Genomic DNA, 13,234 nt, shown 5'->3' on the forward strand with positions numbered 1-13,234 from the left:
TTAACTGCCTTATATCTTCTAAAAGTTGTACCAAACTGTACCTTTTATCTAACTTTACTGTATCATGACCGATTGTGCATGTAACAGTGTAACGTGATGTTTAGTCTCCGTTCGGGGTTTCAGCTCATGTACTAAAGAGTAATAGATGCCTTAGATGAGGTGTATTTGCTTACATTTTTTGCTGCGATGTATAAGGTACAGGGTTGGGGGATTCCAATGTTGTTTGTCTTGTGTTCCTTCAGAATTGCCACTACCATATTAGTTCCGTATTAGTACTGTATTAGTTTTGTGCGATTTTCTTTGTATTTTTGTACTGCATACGCAATCGGTCGAGACACAAGTGTGTGGATCAAAGGTTAAACGGAGACTGTAATGGCGGGACCTGATTGTAAAGTCATTCGTTTTCTTTTAAGACCCTCTTCTGGCACTTAAACATCTAAAACAGATAAAGGAATTAAAACCTGAAAGAGTGTTTGTTGTCCTGAGCGTGTACTTTTCCCCAGGCTACAACAATCTGTCACATAAGTAAACAGCTTAATAGCGGCGTCCGGGACTGTGTACAGTGGATGGGCATCGCGCACATCAAGTAGCAAAGCATGGGATCAGAAATGAGCACCCAGAGTGCTGACTGGGAGAATCCCGAAAAGAGAAACAGAAAGACCCGGCAACATCCTTGTAAACTTTCTCTGGACTCTTTCAACCTTATTTATACCTTTCTTGTAGGCAGGTGACCAAGACCGCACACAATACTCCAAATTAGGCCTCACTAATGTCTCATACAATTTCAACTTTCTGCTTTTAAGCTGCATCTTTTGTAAACTCTTCCTACACTGTCAAAAAGCGACGCTCATCGTGTTTTTTGTAGCTTCAATGCCTCGCATAAGGAGACCATGACGTAATTTCCCAGAGCATGCTGGGCCCACTTGGTAGGTGCTGATCATGGTTAGCGATCAGCTCTCAGGTAACATGTTGTTATGCAGCATTTGAGAAAATCGGGCTATGTGTCAGAGTTTCTGTGACAGCGCACTCAAAACGCTGGAGGAACTCAGCAAGTCGGGCAGCATCTATGGAGGGGAATAAACAGTCGACATTTCCTTGGGACCGATGAAGGGTTTCAGCCCAAAATGTCAACTGTTTAGTCCCCTGACATAGGTGTTACTGTTATGACTTGAAACTTCAAAACATTAGTTCAAAGAAACTCACGGGATGCTGAAAACATGGGTGTAGTTCGAGTTAACTTTAAATGAGGCATGCACCTATCACGTGGTAGTGTGATAACGTCTGCATTTAATATACTAAAGAGACAGTGGTGCTAGAAAGTTTGTGTACACTGTAGCGTTTTCTCTATTTCTTCATAAATATGACCTAAAGTGTGATCAGATCTTCATGCAAGTCCTAAAATTAGATAAAGAGAACCCAATTAAACAAATAACACAAAAAAACATTATACCTGTTCATTTATTTATTGAGAAAAATTGTCCGGTATTACATGCGACACACAAAACGCTGGAGGAACTCAGCAGACCCAGCAGCCTCTATGGTAACGAGTACAGTTGACGTTTTGGGCTGAGATCCTTCAGCAGGACTGGAGACAAAAAACTGAGGAGTGGGTTTAAAAGGTGGGTGGAAGGGGGAGAGAAACACAAGGTGAGAGGTGAAACCGGGAGGGGGAGGGATGAAGTTGATTGGTGAAAGAGATACAGGGCTGGAGAAGGGGGAATCTGAAAGAAGAGGACAGAAGACCATGGAAGGAAGAAAAGGGGGGAGGAGGAGCACTGGAGGGAGGTGATGGGTGGGCAAGGAGATAAGGTGAGAGAGGGAAAAGGGGATGGGGAATGGTGAAGGGGGGGGGGCATTACTGCAAATTCGAGAAATCAATGTTCATGCCATTAGGTTGGAGGCTACCCAGACGGAATATAAGGTGTTGTTCCCCCAATCTGAGTGTGACCTCATCATGACAGTAAAGGAGGCCATGGATAGACATATTGGAATGGGAATGGGAAGTGGAATTAGAATGCATGGCCACTGGGAGATCCTGCTTTTTCTGGCAGAAGGAGCTTAGGTGTGCGGAGAAACGGTCTGCCAAATTATGTTGGATCTCGCCGATATGAGGAAAGCTACACCAGGAGCGCCAGGCACAGCGTATGACGCCAACGGACTGACACGTGAAGCGTTGCCTCACCTGAAGGGAATGTACGGAGCAACAAATATATTACATGCATTTGATGGAAAGAGTATGTGAACCTCTGGGGTAATGGCTTCTACAAAAGCTATTTGGAGTCAGGTGTTCCAGTCAATGAGATGAAATTGGAGATGTGGGTTGTGGAGGTGCCCTGCCTGATAAAAAAATAGACACATCAAGTCAGGTTACTGACAGAGCCTGCTCTTCTCAAGAAGTCTCTGTTGACATGCACCATGCCTCAATCAAAACAACTTTCAGAAGACCTTAGAAGAAAAGCTGTAAAGATGCATGAAGGTGGAAAAGGGTACAAAAGCATTTCTAAAGACCTGAGTGTTCATCAGTCCACAGGAAGAGAAATTGTCTACAAATAGAGGAAATTCAATACTGTTGCTACTCTCCCTCGGAGTGGGCGTCCTGCAAAGATCACACCAAGAGCACAATGTGCAATGCTGAAGGGGGTGAAAACGAACCCAAGGGTAACAGCAAACGACCTGCAGAAATCTCGAGAACTTGCTAAAGTCTCTGTTCATGTGTCCGTTATAAGAAAAGCGCCAGGGTGGAAACCACTGCTCTCCAAAAAAAACATTGCTGCACGTCTCAAGTTTGCAAAAGACCACCTGGTTGTTCTACAATGCTTCTGTGACAATGTTCTGTGGATAGATGAAACAGAAGTTGAACTTTTTGGCAGAAATGCACATTGCTATGTTTGGAGGAAAAAGGGCACTGCACACCAACACCAAAACCTCATCCCAACTGTGAAGCGCGGTGGAAGGAGCATCATGGTTTGGGGCTGCTTTGCTGCCTCAGGGTCTGGGCAGCTTGCAGTCATTGAGGGGACAATGAATTCGAAATTGTATCAAGACATTTTACAGGAGAATGTCAGGGTAGCAGTCCGTCACCGGAAGTTTAATAGAAGTTGGAGAATGCAACAAGACAATGATCGGAAAGTCATGAGCAAATCAACAACAAAGTGGTTTAAAAAGAAGAAAATTTGTGTTTTGGAATGGTCGAGTCAAAGTCAAAGTCCTGACCTTAATCCTACAGAGATGTTATGGAAGGAGCTGAAGCAAGCAGCTCATGCAAGGAAGCCCAGCAACATCCCAGAGTTGAAGCAGTTTTGTAAAGAGGAATGGCCTAAAGATTCCTCCGAGTTGGTGTGCAGGACTGATCAACAGTTACTGGGAATGTTTGGTTGAAGTTATTGCTGTACAATGGGGTCACAACAGCTACTGAAAGCAAAGATTCATATACTTTTTCCAACAATGCATGTAATATTGGATCATTTTTCTCAATAAATAAATAAACAAGTATAATGTTTTTGTGTTATTTATTTAATTGTGTTCTCTTTATCCAGTTTTAGGACATGTGAAGATCTGATCACATTTTAGGTCATACTTATGCAGCAATGGAGAAAATTCTACAGGGTTCACAAACTTTCTAGCACCGATGGTGAATTACTTAAGCAAAAATGCGAGATGGAGATAGGGATGATAAGATGTGGAGATAGAGATGATAAGAGATGGAGCTGATTGACTGGAGATGGAGGTGATTGATTAGAGATGGAATTGATGGGTTAGAAATGGAGATGATTGATTGGAGATGGAGATGATTGATTAGAGATGGAGATGACTGATTGAAGATGAAGATGATTGATTGGAGATGGAGATGGAAGATTGCTCAAATATTATTGAAATATCAAATACACAACAGTTAACTGGCCTGCTGAGTTCCTCCAGCATTTTGTGTGTGTTGCTCAAAATTTCTAGCGTCTGAAGAAATACAAGTTTACCACAGTATTTCTGTACTTTTAAGCATGAGTCATATCCTCAGTCAACCTACTTCGGGGCAGCTACAAAACCACCCAATAAAAATAGACAATACTTACTAGCCATTGATGGTGCTGGTAACTGACACAGCACTGCCATCCTCAGCTACCACAGAAAGATGAGATGTTCCACTCTGCCCAGGTAAAAGGCATTTTATTCCATAGTCATCAATTTTTTCACTGGTTTTTCCATCATTGATCATTCCTCGAATTTCATTGGCTTTCGAGATCATCTCAACGGCCTATTTTATTGACAAAATTTAGTTAAATCAAGGAAAATAAAAGACAATAAATACCACCCACCCATGGTCAACCACAACATTAATAACCTTATAAACTTAGTTTGGAACATGAATTATATTTCCAACGTGACCTGTTTAAGTACCCAGTGTACGTTTTAACAAGCGAAGCACTCCTTTCATTTCATGCTGACTTTTTCTTGCCTGAATCTTCACAATCTTTCCAGTCCGCAAGGTTTTCTCACTCAATACTAATTGAGCCACCAATTAATTAAAGGCAACACACACAAAAAGCTGGAGCAACTCAGCTGGTTATTCATCTATGGAAATAAATAAGCAGACAATGTTTCGGGCCAAGACCCTTCTTCAGGACATGTATTTCCGATGTACCAATTAATCTAAGGTGCTTACTTATAGAATTTGTAGAAGAGAGGGCTATGCGGTGGGGTAATTCTAGGCAGTTTCTAGAGCGGGTTACATGGGCAGCACAACATTGTGGGCCAAAGGGTCTTTAATGTACTGTAGATTTCTGTTCTATGTTCTTATTAGCCTTAAATCAGATCAACTTTGCTCACAGATTCCTATATTAAGAAAGACCATAAGAGGATAAGATTTTGCAGCAGAATTAGGCAATTTGGCCCATCGAATCTGCTCTGCCATTTCATCATTGCCGATTCATTTCCCTCTTAGCCCCAATCTCCTGCCTTTGCCCCGTATCCCTTCCTGCCTTTCATATTACACCGCTTGGTGGAACTTGCCCGCTACTGTACTGTGAAAGGAACAATTTAATTTAAATAGTACCTGCAGCAGAGTAAAATGCCCAAAATGTGTTTGCAAGAACAGGTCATATTGTATATAATAGAATAGTGAATAAACGTGTGTTTTCAAGAGTACCCTAACTCATTGAAACCTATTGAATGGTGAAAGGCCTTGATAGAGTGGATGTGGAGAGGATGTTTCCTGTGGTGGGCGAGTCTAAGACCAGAGGACACAGCCTCAGAATAGAGGAGTGTCCTTTTAGAACAGAGGTGAGGAGGAATTCCTTCAGCTAGGGAATGGTGAATCTGTGGAATCTGTGGAGGCCAAGTCTTTATGAATATTTGAGGCAGAGGTTGATAGATTCTTAATTAATCAGGGCACGAAGGGATACGGGGGTAGGCAGGAGATTGGGGCTGAGACAGCAAGAGGATCAGCCATGATGAAATGGTGAAGCCAACTCAAAGAAGCTAACGGCCTAGTTCTGCTCCTATATCTTATGGTCTAATGTACATATCTGCAAAGAACTTCCAGCGTTCTGTGTTTTCATTTTCTATAACCAATGAAGCAATTACACAGTGAGTGAACTGTGATGGGCAATAGTTAATCTTCTAAAACTATTAAACACGGTGACTATTTATCTCTACAACAGGATGGAAGGTGGATTCCAATATGCGCATCTGCATGGTAACAAGGACTGGAGCTCCTAAGAACAAAGCTAGGGAGAAAAAATATCAGAACTTCAATCTAGTAACAAGCTTTGAATGAAATATACAGCCAGTGTAAAGCTGTTACACAAACAGGTAGTGAAATGCCGTCATTCATATTGAGTTGGATGATATTTGAGAAAAATACTTATAGAACTTATAGAAAGTTCAGAAATAAAAGTTGGTCAAAGCATTAGGACTGCTCTTCAGCAAAGAGTAAGGAATTAAGATGAGTAAATTTGAGGAGGTGGTGTGATGATCTCTCAGAATGAAAAAAAGAGAAGTGAGAATCTCAAGTACTCCTATCACCTCCCTCCGGTGTTCCTCTCTCTTCTATGGTCTGCTGTCCTTTCCTATCAGATTTCCCCCTTCTCCAGCCCTTTATCTCTTTCACCAATCAAATTCCCAGCTCTTTACTTCACCCCCTCCCCCTCTCCCAGTTCCACCTATCACCTGCCACCTTGTACTTCTTTCTCCTCTTCCCACATCTTCTTACCCTGACTTTTCCTCTTCCTTTCCAGTCCCGATGAAAGGGTCCCAGCCCGAAATTGTTTACTCTTTCCCATAGATGCTGCCTGACTTGCTGAGTTCCTCCAGCAGTATGTGTGTGTGTGTGTGTGTGTGTGTGTGTGTGTGTGTGAGTGTTTGAGTGTGTGTGTGTGTGAGTGTTTGTGTGTGTGTGTGTGTGTGCGCGCATGCCATCTTTCAAATATCTGGGGAGCATTCTCTCTGAGGATAGTGGCATTGACAATGACATCCAGAGCCGCATTAAACAGGCATCAGCTGCCTTTGGGAGACTTCGGCGTAGAGTCTTTCAGAACAGGAGCCTTCGTCCCTCCACAAAGGTCACTGTATACCAAGCGGTCTGTATCACCACCCTCCTTTATGGCTGTGAAGCTTGGGTAACCTACAGCCGCCACATCAAGTCCTTGGAGTGCTTCCACATAAGCTGCCTTCAGTGCATCTTGGGAATTACCTGGCGTGAGCGGGAGTCTCACACTGAAATACTTGTAAAGACCAACTGCAGAAGTATTGAGGCCATGATCACCCAGCGTCAGTTGCAGTGACTGGGGCACATGATAAGGATGCCCCCTTGTCGGCTACCCCGCAGAGTGTTATACGGCCAGCTACATCATGGTTGACGCTCAGCTGGAGGGCTGAAGAAGCTCTACAAGGATCAGATGAAGAATGCTTTAAGGAAGTGCAAGATCGGACCCGAGGACCTGGAGGATGTTGCTGCCGACCGTAACACTTGGCGACAGCTGTGTAGGGACCGGGTTTGTATTCTGGAGATGGAAAGAACAACCAGCAGACAGCAGAAGAGAGCCAGGAGAAATACAGCCATGGTTGCCATCACTACCACCACAACGACCACGTATACATGTTCCACCTGCAATAGAGCTCGTGGGTCGAGGATAGGACTGTATAGTCATCAAAGATCTCACCGTTAAAGGAGTGGACGTTATCACCAGATTCCGATGGACAACCAAAGAAGTGTGTGTGTGTGTGTGTGTGTGTGTGTGTGTGTGTGTGTGAGTGTGTGTGTGTGTGTGCGTGTGTGTGTGTGCGTGTGTGTGTGTGCGTGTGTGTGTGTGTGCGTGTGTGTGTGTGCGTGTGTGTGTGTGCGTGTGTGTGTGTGTGTGTGCGTGTGTGTGAGTGAGTGTGTGTGAGTGTGTGTGTGTGTGTGTGTGTGTGTATGTGTGTGTGTGTGTGTGTGTGTGTGTGTGTTTTTCTTTGGATTTCCAGCATCTGCAGATTTTCGGCGCACCAAGGCCCAATGTAAACCACCTCACGCACACGGCCCACTCATCCACCTCATCAGTCACCTGCTGTCCCACCCAGGCTCGTCTTCACCAATGCGGAACCAAGGTGCAATCTCAAGAGACTGGTTAAGAGAGAAAAAGCAAGTTTCATGACCCAGGTCACGCTTCCACACACAGCTTCCATTCTAAACAAGGCCATAGGAAGTTACACATGGAAAACTGACACTGAACAGCAAGCGCACACAGACAATTCTTTCTTCCTACCTCTTTGTGGTCACTGGAGCTCGGATACTCCAACTTGCTTCTCTCAGCAAACGCAAATTTGAAAGCTTCCATTATTCTATGGTATGTTAAGACTTTCTTTTCCAGAGACGATATACTCTCTCTGGAAAATTGGTATCCTAAAAATAGATTATGAAAGTAAAAACTGGATGTAAAAATTGGTCAATTAATGCCAGATCAGAGCTTCACAAAAGTAATGAATGAAATCATGCAAACAAGCATACAGCAGATCAAAAAGGAATCTACTCCCAGACCTGTGACCTCCATGAACCTGAAGAACAACAGGAGTTCAGGGGTTGCCATGTTATTATAGCACAAAAGTTCAGAGGTCAAAGTACATTTATTATTAAAGGACGTACTTTATATACAAAGCACACATCAAAATTGTTGTTATGAGATGTCTAGTGTGGTAGTGTAGTGGGTAGTGCCTGTTGTTCTCACTTTCAGGTTCCACTGCTGGCTAGCAGTCTTGTGAGAAGGACAGATGAGTGTGTGATTCTCTCTCTGCCAGTGCACAGCCTCTCCTACAGCAAGCCTCATGTAGTCCCTCCTCGCTGGCGACACATGGAAACTGAACTCCTTTCAGAATCAGGTTGGATTACAGAGGGTGGGGAGGAGGTCTGGCCCCTGCACTCGTGTGGACATGGCCTGGTGCTCGTGAACCAGATCCCCAGCTGTGGGTAAACAGCCCCACCGCCTTGTGGGCAGCCTCGGGAGAGACGAAGGCTACGGGAGTAAACCCAGACAGCAAATCCGGTCTGGAGCCCCTCAGGCAGCTGGACGTCACTGAACATCCTTCCGGCAGCTCCTGCAGCCAAGCTGGTGCCAGACATATCGCTTCATAAGCTTTCCTTTGGACCACACTGGTGAGGTAGAGAGCGGGATCTTGATGACTGGGCATCTCAGGATCCCCATACCTTCCACCCAGGCTAGTGATGTTGATCATCACCCATTGTCCTTCGAGACAGATGGACACCAACCATACATTACACAACCTTGAGATTCCTCTCCTTACAGGCAGCCACAAAACAAAGAAACCCAAAAGAACCCGTTAAAAAAGTCAGACACCCAATGTGCAGAGAAATAAAGCAAATCATGCGAATAAAAGCGACTAAATAGCGTTCAGAACTGAAGTCCACAGACGCTCAGTTCAGCGCAGAGCCGAGTCAACATTGTGGAGCAGCGAGACGAACCAGCTCGTCTCTCGGCTCAGCCCTTGCACCCTGACCTTTCCAATCTGGCCCGGCTCCTACATCACTGTCCAAACATTGGGTTCAGTCTCTTCCATATGCTCCGGGGCTGGACACCGCCACCTCAATTCAGCCTCTAGGAAGCCGCCACCTCAATTCGACCTTTCCAATTTGGCCACAAGCCAGAAGCCGCCGAGACCCACCGGTGCCATCTTAAACCAGCGACCTGGGTTCAATTCAGCCGCTCTCTGTAAGGAATCTATATGTTCTTCCCATGAGCACGTGGGTTTCCTCCGGCTACTCCAGTTTCCTTGCGCATTCCAACGATATACGGGTTAATTGGTCACGTGGGTGTAATTGGGTTGGCTTGGGCTTGGGCTCACTGGGGCAGAACTGTTTGTTACTGCGACATTTCTCTAAGTAAACCAGAATCGGAGATGTAAGGGAACACTTTTGCAAATGACAGTCTGACCTCACCCACACGCCATGGCGTCTTGACTATTCTTCCTGGAACTCACAACATGACAGCGTTGAGGAAGTGTCTTCACCCCCCCCATAGGGTAATTATTCCACAGGGTAACTGGGCACTGCCTTTTCAAGGGGCCGTCGATTAAAAAAAGCAACAAACACTAAGTTTTCTGTCATGAATCCCAAGTTTTGGACAAATTCAAACACAGGAGACACATCTCATAGTTGTTCCGTGTTTCATTTTAATCTTTTTGTATGAAGTCATTGGGCACAAAACCCGGCTCCTTGCCACACTCTGTCAGAGCTAACCATCAAGCACCAATCAATAATGTTAATCAACACCATAACCTTCTATGCCTTGGTAATTCAAATGTTTGTCTGCGTAACTTTTTTATATAATGCTGTGTTTCTGCCACCACCATCCTTTCGGACAGTTCGGTCATTATGTGCCGTGTTGTATGACGTGGATGATCATGGACTTTCCGTGACCGTGATTGTTCTTGGCAAATTTTTCCCCACAGGAGTGGTTTGCCATCGCCTTCTTCTGGGCAGTGTCTTTACAAGACGGGTAACACCCCAGCCATTAACAAAACTCTTCACAGAGATTGTCTGCCTGGCATCAGTGGTCGCATAACCAGGACTTGAGAGATGCACCGGCTGCTCGTACGACCATCCACCTCCTGTTCCCATGGCTTTGGGTGGGGGCTAGGCAAGTGCTACACCTTGCCCAAGGGTCACCTGCAGGCTAACAGAAGAAAGAAGCACCTTACACCCCCTTACATCTCCACCCTGATGCCACCCATTTTCAAACAGTACATTCTAAATTTCAAACACTGTGTGTGGAAAATAATTCTTCTATATCCCCTCTCTACCTCTTACTCCCTATATCCGTAATCAACTTCTTTCTATCCCTGCTCAACCTCTTACTCTTTATGTTATGCTTTTGTCCTCTGGTTGTGGGTAACATCTACCCTATCGATGGCCTAATTATTTTGCACACCTCCATCTGGTCTCCCCTTCGTCTTCTGCATTATGACAAAAACAAGCCCAGAGTATCCAGCCTCACCTCTTCACTGAGACCCTCCATCCCAGGCAATATCCTGGTGAATCTCCTCTGCACCCACACCAGTGCAATAATTTCTTTTCTCTACTCGGGCAAACCAAAACTGCTTGCAGTATTCCCGAGGAGTGCTCACCAATGTTTTATAAACCTGCAAATATTTCTAGTTACATCCTTGAAAAACCGAATCAAGTTACTTAGTCAGGATCTCCCACCAAAAGGCCATGTCGTCACTCCCCGATCAATCCTTGTCTTTCTAAATGTAGATTGGTCCTGTCAGCATGATCTCTCCCCCCATTTATCTTTTACAACACAAGTTCTGGTCGCCCTGCGATAGGAAGGACGTGGAGGCTCTGGAGAGGGAAGAGGTTTACCAGGATGCTGCCTGGTGTGAGGCTGGACAAACATGGGTTGCTTTCTCTGGAGTGCCGGAGGCTGAGGGGAAATCCGAAGGAAGATTATGAGAGGCATAGATAGAGTGGACAGAGGGTATCTGTTTCCCAGCATAGAAATGCCTAATACCAGAAGGCATGCATTGAAGGTGAGAGGGGGTAGGTTCAAGGGGGATTTGAACTCTGGGAGTGGAGGATGCCTGGAATACACTGCCTGGTCTGGTGGTAGAGGCAAATTCATTGGAGGCTCTTGAGAGATGATTGGATGTAAGGAAGATGGAGGGATCTGGACATGGTGTAGGTAGGAGGGATTAGTGTTGGGGTGTCTTTGATTTACTTTTTAGCTGGTACAGCACAGCATTGTGGGCTGAATGGCCTGTTCCTACACTGTTCTGTGTTCTATGTACAAAATTATGCAAGCATCCTGCCTTTATTTTCTAAGCACCAGAGTTGTGGAAAATGGTAAACACTTCCTTCATTCATTCACTGAAAATGCGTAGTCTGCTTCCGTGCTGGTGCAGGGACCAAGGAAGTTAACCAGAAGATAGCAGCCAGCGTGAGTGGGCAATTAGAATGGCTGCGACAGAGCTTCGGGTAGAGTCCATATGAAGTACGACAGCAGTAGGTGAAAAAAATACCTTTGATTAAAAGTCAATGAAATTGGACAATTTATTGAGATACTCTTCAAGCCACACGGCCTGGCAACCCCTGATTTAATCCTAGCCTAATCACGGCACAATCAACAATGACCAATTAACCTGCCAGCACGGTACGTGTTTGGACTGTGGGGGGGAAATAACTACCCTTCGAATTTAGAATCTCAAGTTACTCTTCTGAACCGTTTACTATTCAAAAGAAGAATTGCAGGTTTATTCATCCTAATAATCTAATCAAACAAAAGCCAGAGGAATCTGCCAACTCTGAGACCTTCCCGCGGGCAGAGAGACTGCCACGTTTGTCTTCTAGCGTTCACAGAATTTCAACTCAGTATACGGTGTTCCATGGCACTTGTCGATTGTGTACCGTGAAAAATACAGATACCCCTTCCACACGGGTCTCTCACTCTTGCTCCGAAAATGAGCTAGTTATTCAAAAACATCCATCTGATGATTGTGTTTACCCCTGAGCCTTCATTTTAAGCCATAGAGTAACCTAACGAAGGTGAACAGTGCTTCCAGAGTCCCTCAATAGTTAAAGCTCCAAGGTTGTAGCTCTGATTCGAACATTAACCACACAATGTGAACAAAGGAACACTCTGAGTGTGTTGTTTCTGTGTTGACGTCCTTGGTAATTGGAAGCCTCTGTGAGTTTTCTCTGCCATATCTCCAGATTCCTGTTAAGTGACTGGGATGTAATAATTTCCAATTAACACGGAGAACAACTGGTCTAACCAGTGTTAATGAACATAAGACTTTGATTCCATTTTTATCCAGAAAGGATTTTGAACTCAATTCAGAGTGCCATGTTCCCCTAAAAGTGGTGTGGCCTATTTTAACCCCTGAGCCTCATTTAAATGCAGCCGTTTCAAATTAATCATTCACTGTGTTCAGTCAGGGCAAAGCGAGACATTTTCGATACTATCCACCAGTGCTGGGCTACTCTGCTGGGACTCTGTGTTCAGACAAAAGATATATAATATAAACAGCAGTGTCTCTACTCTCAATGCTGCAGGTTAAAACCCTGCCGTACAGTGAGGCAACCCCGGCTGATTTAAACTGATCCCTGATTCTATCTTCAGTTGTGAGGTTCCGGAGGTGAGTTTTCGGGTTAGACAATCAATTAGGGCTAAAAAGTGGCATCCATCATTAAGGACCCCCATCACCCAGGTCATGTCTTGTTCTCGTTGTTACCATCAAGGGTTTCAGCAGGCACATTTAACGTCAGAGAACTGTATACAATATACATCCTGAAATTCTTTTTCTTTGCAAACATCCATGAAAATAGAGGAGTGCCCGAAAGAATAAATGTCAGTTAAATGTTAGAAATCCAAAGCCCCCCCCACCCCGGCTCCCCCCTCCCATGTTAAAGCAGCAGCAAAGCAACAAACCCCCTCCCTCCCCACCAGCAAAAAAGCATCAGCGGCCACCCCCACTAATAACTCGAGCGTGCAGCAAAGCATCAATAAAGACACAGACTTGCAGTACCCCAAAGACTACTCGTTCACCCGGTATTCGACACACCACAGGCTCCCTCTCTCTCCCTAATAAGGGAAAAAGAGGTGTCCCCATTTCACAGCGAGATGGGAGGCATAACAAACAACTCGCTGGTTTATGACGTTAAAAGTGCATTGTGTTGCTTTTTCTGAGCCTCAGGAAGGAGGCCTAAAGGCACTCAGTGATTCAGGAAAAGCTTCTTTCTCTCTGCTGTCCA

The 13,234-nt window shown here is 44.8% G+C and overlaps 1 protein-coding gene across 7 annotated transcripts in view; it reads right to left on the minus strand.

Annotated features, from left to right (window-relative positions):
- The window catches only part of LOC132380489 (glutathione hydrolase 1 proenzyme-like), a 138,746-nt gene that overhangs the window by 22,571 nt on the left and 102,941 nt on the right, over positions 1–13,234 (minus strand). For all 7 annotated transcript variants that reach the window (XM_059949336.1, XM_059949335.1, XM_059949334.1 and 4 more), the window contains 2 exons: positions 7,737–7,873; positions 4,068–4,249 (listed from right to left, as the gene is read on the minus strand). In XM_059949336.1, the coding sequence (XP_059805319.1) occupies positions 4,068–4,249; positions 7,737–7,873 (319 nt within the window). The remainder of the gene's footprint in view (positions 1–4,067; positions 4,250–7,736; positions 7,874–13,234) is intronic.

This window comes from Hypanus sabinus, chromosome 24 (assembly GCF_030144855.1).
Source record: "Hypanus sabinus isolate sHypSab1 chromosome 24, sHypSab1.hap1, whole genome shotgun sequence".
NCBI lineage: Eukaryota > Metazoa > Chordata > Chondrichthyes > Myliobatiformes > Dasyatidae > Hypanus > Hypanus sabinus.